This window comes from Poecilia latipinna, unplaced genomic scaffold (genome assembly GCF_001443285.1).
Source record: "Poecilia latipinna isolate Pla-1442-1.1 unplaced genomic scaffold, P_latipinna-1.0 Scaffold660, whole genome shotgun sequence".
Lineage (NCBI taxonomy): Eukaryota > Metazoa > Chordata > Actinopteri > Cyprinodontiformes > Poeciliidae > Poecilia > Poecilia latipinna.
Window position 1 is genome coordinate 101,309 of NW_015113276.1, and position 9,309 is coordinate 110,617.

At 35.8% G+C, this 9,309-nt stretch overlaps 1 protein-coding gene and 1 long non-coding RNA gene across 5 annotated transcripts in view; one reads left to right on the forward strand and one right to left on the reverse strand.

Moving 5' to 3' along the window:
- The window catches only part of LOC106954491 (glutamate receptor 2-like), a 54,994-nt gene that overhangs the window by 13,743 nt on the left and 31,942 nt on the right, over positions 1-9,309 (reverse strand). For 2 of the 4 annotated variants that reach the window (XM_015044020.1, XM_015044018.1), the window contains exons 17-18: positions 5,155-5,269; positions 1,014-1,148 (exon numbers count right to left, since the gene is read on the reverse strand). In XM_015044020.1, coding sequence (XP_014899506.1) covers positions 1,014-1,148; positions 5,155-5,269 — 250 coding nt within the window. Of the gene's footprint in view, positions 1-1,013; positions 1,149-4,339; positions 4,455-5,154; positions 5,270-9,309 lie in introns of all 4 variants that reach the window. The other 2 variants (XM_015044021.1, XM_015044019.1) reach the window with 1 other exon arrangement.
- The window catches only part of LOC106954497 (uncharacterized), an 18,838-nt gene continuing 12,258 nt past the window's right edge, over positions 2,730-9,309 (forward strand). Inside the window, exon 1 of the long non-coding RNA XR_001426379.1 lies at positions 2,730-3,041. This is a non-coding gene — a long non-coding RNA (uncharacterized LOC106954497). The remainder of the gene's footprint in view (positions 3,042-9,309) is intronic.

Genomic DNA, 9,309 nt, shown 5'->3' on the forward strand with positions numbered 1-9,309 from the left:
TTCAGAAATTGAAAATTTTTGACTTTTGAAAATTTTCAGAGTTTCAGAAATCAAAAGTCAAGGACTTAAAATTTATAAAACTCACAAATAAGACCTGTCTTACTGTACAACATGGCACATTTTCACCGAGGACAGTCTGACCCAGCCGGCGGTTGAGTTGAAGGCAATGTGTATCCTTATTGTCCTCTCAAGGACAGAAAACGCAACAAGAAACAATCTAACCAATAAAGAAATTATTATTTGGGTAGTAAAAATAACAAGAAGGAGGAAGTAGGCCATGCCCACCACAGATTGTTGAGGATCCCTGTTGGGGGGCGGATACAGATAGATCCCTGTGAGTTTGGTGCAGCTCGGCTCGAATCTGTGAAATTTAGAACCAAACATATGGCAATGGCGACCTATGTGACTTCACCACGCCACCACTCCCTCATCCTCCACCGAAACCAGTCAGTGTTGGAAACCAAGTCACACCAACATGTCTTCTGTCAGTGGACACACTTTTATGTTGATTAGGTCAAAGGAGTCAGATAGAGACCATTCAAAATAAACATGACACTTCCTGTTCTCAGTGGACTTGGCTTAAGTGATGTCATCACTTGACCATTGGGCATTGTAGGGGACCGGATATGGAATTTATTTATATTAATAATTATAAATATAATGCAAAATAAATAATAAAGAATGACATTACTCAGAGCATAGAGCATAGCATTAGACTAAATAGATCTGCCCTTGTGGATCTGGCACATTGTCACCAAGACCCAGTCTAGATTGTTTTTTCAATATCGGGACTGATACTGATATCTGATATCACTATTGGATTGGTGCATCTCCAGTTTAAAGAATATAAATATTTTTTATATAATACTATAAATGTAAATAGTTAGAGGAAATACAAAAGGGAGGATACTAATTTGTCTAAAAAATAACATAAGCCTATAAATTAACACTATCAAAGTGGAAACACAAAACAAATCCTTTTAGTCAAATTTAAGCAAAGTGTAAAAACGTACCTTCATCTTTTTGGCTTCAGCGCGGCTCTTGTAGCAGAACTCTACCAGTGCCACCATCATGGCGAGACCCAGACCTCCAACCAGGATGTAGAAAACTCCTGCCACATTACTAAGCGACAGAGCGCTGGTCTTTTCCTAGCACACAAAAAAGTGTGCACACACACACGCAAGAGAAAAATAAAAAAACAAAGAACAGGACACCCAGAAAATAGTGTTGGTGTGACATAACTACAAACATGATTTTATCAACACACAAATTTAAACGAAACACTTTGGTTAGAACCATTAAAATAACTAATAATTCTGCACACAGACATAGAAACTTTGGATATTATAGCATAGCTTAATACTGAAGTTGTACATTATGTTTCTAAACCTCAGCCTTTAATGAAAGTGCAAGTCAGTGTAGATTCTTTTAAATAGTGCATTTGCTGTTGCTTTTCACATTTTCAAGTTCATATCAGCATTCTTACAATAATACTCTATAATATTGCAATCATAAGACTACTTTGTCATGAATAACAAACATCTCAGCTTAAAACTGTAACACTGGAGAAATTATGATTTTTATCTCACTGCATACAGATGTTGCAGATGTCATGGTGGAGCCAGTTGGTACATTAGGACACAAGTACATGATTTTTTTTTTTTTTTTTTGAAGTATAATTTCAAAACAAATTAATTTTTATTCATATTGCTGCTGTGGTTTAAAATCCCTTTAGTAAAATTCCAGAGAAAGTTCTGGGGGAGTTTTGAGCCCCTACACAACTACAACTGTGGATGTTTATTTCATATTTTATTTTAGTGATCCAATTAAAAACAACCATTTTTAATAGAACTGTTATTTAGGCTTCACTTACATGCGATCACTGCCTGGGAACTGGCGGTATTTTTGGATGTTAATTGGGAAACAGATTCACTTTTAGGCGGCACTGCCAAAAACACCTCGAGTCAGCTGTAGTTGTCATGTCAGGCCACTAGATGGCACTGAGAGCGAACGCACATGTGCTTTTGACCATTAGCTTTCACGTAACTAGCTTCCACCAGTTAGCCGTCTCACATGAACGAAGTGCTCATGTATATTTAACAATATTTGACACATATTCCTAATCGGAAATTGTGCTAAATTGAACAGGTAAAGTAGCACAACACAACACAATGCTATCCGCTATTTATTTAATTGTTTTTGCTGTTAACTGCAGAATAAATCGTATGGCTGTGCGTTCTGCGCTGGTTTGAGAGACTGGTCACTGGTGTTGTGTAAACAAACAACAGTATCGCAATAAAAATGTTATGGTTTAACTGAAGAGTGAGAAAACTTTTTCTTTTATGTGACTACTCGTCTGATACAGAATATCAATCACTCTCAACCAGGTTCTCAAAAACAATAAATACATGTCATTGACAACATTACTAATGGTGCACTAATGTACCCAGTGGCTCCAGCATTGCATTGCTATGAAGCAGTTCTAGTCAGAAGTTTACATACACTCATCCTGTGTATTAAGGTAATTTTATCTCTCTAGTGATTCATTTGAACAGTTCAGTTTCCTATGTAGGATGATAAAGGCTCAAATATATTCATATATGTGGACAAAATTGTTGGTACTCCTCAGTTAATGACAGAGAAACACACAAAGGCCTCTGAAATAATTTAAAACTGGAAGAAGTGATAAAAAATTACTGAAAATTGATCAATGAAAATCAGACATTGCTTTTCAAATATGGTTCAGCACCTCTGAAAATAATTTGACCATAAGGACATTTTAAAATTTTAAAATAAAATTTATCCTCTATGTGTCTGTCCATTTAAAGTGTGGCATGTAGTTATATTCAGTAACTTAAAATATACGTCCCGATGAATCTAGATCTTTTGTCAGATTAAAAGTATATTTAAAAAATAACCTATGCTCATGTATTGAACATACTTTTCAATAAGCCCACATTTCTGCTTTTTAAAAATATTTTTTTCATTAGTCTGATACCAATTTCAAAACGTATCAAGCAATTTTTGCAGTTTGTTGCTAGGTAACAGGCAGGGCTGGCTGGGGTTGCTAGGTAACTGGCAGTGCCTGCTGATTTCCAACATTACGTTCTGAATGTTTTTGAAACGGCTCGTTTTCCAGACACCAAAAGACACCAGCTGGGTGTTTTTTTCTCTTTTAGCACTTGCACTGGAAGTACAAAAATGTGACTATTGAGTTCCCTTTAAGCTGCTTGTTGTAAAATTAGTCCACCCTAAAAAAAATGGAAGGTTCAAATAAATCATTAAAACCCTAAAATTAATATGATTTTCCTGTCAAATATGAGTGTAAGCAGACATCTGACAGGTGTAGTTTCTGTATACCCTGCATGCTAAATTGCACAACATGACCATCCAAGCTCCTGTAAACCCACATTGTGACTCTTATGAAACTTTTACCAATAGATGTCAATAATATCTAATGATTTTACAAAGTATCCTCTCTTCTGCAGTTGAATTAAAGCCCAAAATCATCCTCAAAGATGTAAAAAAACTAACTGCCAGACAAACGCTTGTTTGTTGCTGAATGATAGCAAAACCAGTTATCATCATAAATTAGTTATTTACTTGCAGACATGTTGATTTGGATAGCTTTTATCCTTTAATAGCTTTAACTAGATTACTTTGTGTGATAATATAACTGGTTTGATGACATAAAACCTTTAAAAGCAAAAATAGAAGAAATCTGTGAAGGAGCAAATAGTTTTCATTACGATATAAATAAAATTAATGAACTTTTTTACTAGCACTTGTGACTTCATTAACACTTTATATGATCAGAAACTACAGAACAAAACTAAAGAAATTCTCTTAACTGAAGTTTTCTTTGAGTTTTGTTAAAACAGATTCTTTCTCCTTATTGTCACTAAAATTAATGGAAATAATACATTTGATAAATAAAATAAAACAGAAACATGTTTTATTCAGCTGCATCGAGCAACTAATTTAGCATTTTTCTAAAACAAGTGCAGCATTCTGGAAAACCCATTTACAAAATGTAATGTTCTTCATGCATTCATGCTAACCTCAAATGAAATTTTTGCATTTGAAGGAACTTTTGTAATTAGTTGCTCGAGTAAAGGTGTAATAAGAAAGCAGGTAAAAAAAATAAAATTATTTCGATTCACCTGTGATCTGTTATTTCTCTTCTCATCTGCATAAAACTAAAAAATACTTTTGACCTTGTCCTTGTCATTCACATAACACAGCTGGAGTTAAGCTGTCCTCCCCATACTGTGCAAGCTTCCCATGCATTTACACGCGTGAACAGTGTGTTTGACTGACCCACAAACAGAAAACTAACCTTATTGGTGGAGTCCTTGAAGCCACACTCTCCTTTATCGTACCACCACTTGTTTTTCATCTTGTCTAGGGTCCCTTGCTCATTCAGTTTCAATACGGCAAGGTTTACTGGCACTCTTCAATGGGAATAACATAAATAACATCATTATCAATGTTATCTTATGTTATTAACGAGGCAGCAGTTCTTACCCTGTTCTCGCGACTAAGAAAGGGCCCACCAAAGATTGGCGTGAGACGAATATTCCCTTAATCCCCTAATATTAACACACGTAATGTGTTTTTGAATAAAGTGTTTTGTTGCTGGGCTCCTCGGTTTAGCGTCTGAGACAGATAATAAGAGGTGCTGCAATGAAAGGCTGTTGCTTTTTCAGCTGCAGTTCCCTGCCAGGCCGGAGCCTCTGGTACACAGAGTTTGGACAAACTGTGTGCAAACTCTCTGCAAACAGCGCCCATGTTGCTGCCATCTGGTCTGAGGTCAGCTGACCCTCACCTGGATTCTACATCAGACCTCAACCAGACAGGGTGCAACATAGCAGAAGAAGAAGCAGAACAGAGAACAGTGCCACCTGCTGGCAGTGAGTATAACCTGCTGGATTTATGACGTCAGCTGTGGTTCAGTTTTTTTTTTTTGTTTGTTCTTTTAAATCCCTGCTAACCTTAACATTTCCCTGTGGTCCTGTGACTGTGCTGCTTCTTCACATGTTCCACATTTACCAGACTGACCCAGTTTTACCTCTCTGCTTTGTTTCCTACTTTGCTTGTATGTGTGTGTGTGTATGTGTATGTGTTAGGTGGTGTGTGAGTGTGTGTATTAACCTTGCTCTCCCCTCCTCCGCTGCCGCATTCTCCCTTGTCATACCACCACTTGTTTTTCAGTTTGTCCAGCAGCCCCTGCTCGTTCAACTTTAACACCGCCAGGTTCACCGCATTTCTACATGAACACAGTGGCTGTTAGCAGTTCATTTCAGCTGTCAGTAACAATCCTCTGAAATGTAGCTAAATCAGCAACAAACATACTGCTCCTACTAATAATCCCTATTATCTACTACACTCTAAATTCATGATCAGAAAACAAACATTTGAAATTTTGATTTTTTTTTATCCAGCTTGAGTAGAGCAGCATTAAGATGTCTGTGCTTATGGTGTTTGGGATTAATAACAGTAGAAATATATTGAAGTCAGTCAAATTTGCTAAACATTTTGCTGAATAACTAACATCCAATTCAAAAACCTATTTCGGTCATACTGCGGCTTTTAATGTATGTCAACCAAAAATGTAACTATCTACGTTTCCATTGACCGCAAATTTGCGCAAATTGGAATTACAAAAATTATTTTTCTTAATGGAAACACGCCAATTTTGAAACAACTAAAGTGTTTTGATAAAAAAATGTTGCGCTAGAATGTGGTGGTTTTTCAGCTGGTATGTTTCACAAAACTGCAAAGGAAACACTCTTTGCATCACACAAGTCACATGATCAACAACCGGGTGTTACTACTGCTAGAAAAGACAAAGAAGATGACAGGAAGTGGTAGGAGGATGATGGTGCGGCATGTTTTCAATGATTTATTGCGTGAACTTATTCACATTTTTATTGTGTTTCTTATCACTGCAATTGCGAAATTGTTTTTTCAACATTAGAGGGATATCAACAAAATTTTGTGAACATTTGCAATGTAAACGCAACTATTATTCCACTAATGTCCCAAAAAAAAATTTAATGTTTCCAATAAATAAGAAACACAATTAAAATCACATGTAAATAAGTTTATTCATGATATAAGTCATTAAAATATGTGCTCCACCATCATCCTCCAACCACTTCCTGTCGTCTTCTTCTTTGTGGTTTGTGCCAGTAGTAACATCCGGTTGGTGGTTGATCATGTGGTTGATCATGTGACTTGTGTGGTTTTTTTCAAAATTGTCACATTTCCATTAAGCAAATTTATTTTCAAAATATCAAATTGCACTCTTATGTGGTCGTGGTCAGTAGAAATGCAGCTACAGTCGCGCAAGACAACAAACTGTCTGGGTTGGACCTACTGCTGGCAAAAATAATAAAGTTTAATTACTGCTTTTGCAGTAGAAAAAACTTCATTCTCAGTTTGTAAAACAAATCACACAAATTAAATCACATTGTTGCAGTTGCAGGCACATCAAGTCTCAAATCATATCGAGGGAAATGTCGATGGAATCATGAACTAAAAGAAAATGGTTTTGTCATGACATCCTCAATTATTTGAGCCATTCACCTCACCAAGAAAAAACATATTCAGTAAACAGAAGCAATATAATCCTAAATAAATGGCTCCATCATCACCAAGCCTAGTTAGGATATACAGATATTCCTTCAAAGCTGGTTTAATTAACTTTTGATCAAAATTACTAAGATTAAAGAAATGTTTATGTACATAACATTTCCACAAATAATGACAACAATAGTGTAAGAACTACACTTTTTATGGAGTCATATTTTGACCATGTGCATTTTGACCTACTTTTCTATTAACTCTAGTCTACACTAAAGAAAATGCATTAAACACAAAAAATATAAATAAAACAGCTTTTAAGTTGTTTGAGGTCTACAAGTACTATTACAGAAGAAAAGTACCTGAACAAGTCTACACTTTTTTGTAGATTAGACTTCAGTTACTTACAAAAAATAAATAAATAATAATAATAATAATAATAAAATATATATATATATATATATATATATATATATATATATATATATATATATTTTTTTTTTTTTCCCTTTAAAGACACTTGTAGGTTGGATAAGTAATATTTTCTTGTACTCAGTCTGAAACAAAAGATGTGCCCCTAATTACAACAATGTAATTAATTTTATTATGTATGACAAACAATACAAAGCCACCAAATTCAGAATTTTGTCTCATATGTGATCATTTTTTGCCAACAAGTAAAATCCTATGACAGTATTTACAGGCCTTGTAGCAACATTAGCTCTGAACTACAGCAGTCCCTAACAGGCAGAAACATACAGTAACTAGAATTAATTTAATATGATGTGATCACACAGAAACCTGTTTGATCTTAAGGATATGAAAAATAACCAACAGAGCTATTTAAACTTTACTCTTTTATATATTTTAAATAATCAGTGGTGCTGAAAGTAGCACTGTTTGGTGTGCAACATGCCGGATAAGGAAAATCTTCTGGGGCTAAAGCTGCAATATGCAACTTTTATAAAAACTATGTTTTTCATATATTTGTTAAAATTATCACAATGTCAAGACAGTGTAATATAAGGCAGATAATCTGTGGGAAAAAAATGAGCTCCTCTTCCTTCTCCCAGTAATAACTGCAGAAATACACTATTCAGCCAGAAACAACCAATCAGAGGCAGGAGGAGGGTCTTAGCGCAGTAAATCAGCTTGTGTATGATCTGCCGCCGGCTTCCTCCCACAGTCCAAAAACATGACTGTTAGGTTAATTGGTTTCTCTAAATTCTCCCTGTAGGTGCGATTGTGTGTGTGTGCGTGGTTGTTTGTGACTGTGTTGCCATGGCACCTTGTCCAGGGTGAACCCCGCCGTTGACAGATGGAGATAGGCACCAGCACCCCTCTCGACCTCAATGGGATAAGGGTGCACGAAAATGGATGACAGTAAGTTGTTTCTCCATCATTGAGCAGCGTGTACATGAGGTTTATTGACAGCTCTAAGACCCGCCTCCTGTCTCTGATTGGTTTTTGATCGGGAGCAGTGTGTTTCTTCAGACAGAAATAGCAGCTCAGGGAGGAGAAGGAGATCAGTCTTTTCACAGATTATCTGCCTCATATTACACTGCCACAACATGGTGACTGGTTTAACAAAAACATACATATTTTATAAATGTTACTGTAGCTTTAAGATAAGTATCCAGTGCTAAATGCTAATATGAAATCCTAAAGACAAATTAAAATAGGAATCATGTTGTCCGTCTTTGGAATTAATATAGAAATCCTGATTAATTGCAGATCTGTGTAACCTCTCATACACACAGTATGACATCACCTCTAGCCCTAATATATGAGAAACTAATGATTAATCATACGGTTCTTTTGCAGTTCCAATAAATAAATGAATAACTAAGAAATCTAAACATAAAAAAGTAAAAAAAAAAGTTTGACAGGAATATTATTTTGTGCGGTTTAAGAAAAGGAAGAAGTTAGCGATCTGCAATGAGCTTAATGGGATTTTATATATAAAGATGCTTTTGTCCTATAAACCTGGAGGATTTCACTTGTTAATCAGTCCATCAAATAGATGAATAGATGAGGAAGGGAAACATGAACTGTGCCTGGTAGTGAAACTGCTGTAGTTTTTTAGATACGCTTTGCTCCATGAGAAAACTGATTAAACTTAAGTTCACAGCAATGTTTAGGTTAAAATGAAACTTAAGTGTTTTGTTTGTTTATTTTTTGTTTTAAATGAGGACCAGTACTCAGAGCTGAAATGCCAGTAAATGATTGAGTGACAACATAGAGCAGTGGGTTATAAAACGGTAAAAGCCTGGAACAAATCCAGGATGATTGATGCACAGTGACTGGCTTAAATGTTTGTCATGCCCAATATTACCTGATGTGAGGTGGGTGCTGCTTTATTGTCTGATCTTTATCTTAAATACTGTTCAGATCTGACATATAAGGCTGACTTTTGTGGTAAATGACAGTAATGTAGTCGTAGTCAAACGTATTGATGTAGAGCCTGAATTTGGAAGGGGAGGAAATGAAATGGTGCTCTGCAGCTCAGTATGGCTCCGGTAACCTTTATCAGCTACCTGGAGTTAAGAAAAATAATTGTTTTCTAAATCACTTGTACATTTAAATGCTGAAAATGACAGTTTTCTGAATAAAAACAACCCGAGAATGACAGAGAGAGAGAGAGAGAGAGAGAGAGGGAGAGAGAGAGAGAGAGAGAGAGAGAGAGAGAGCGGAGAGCAAAAAAAAACACAGATCTAGTGA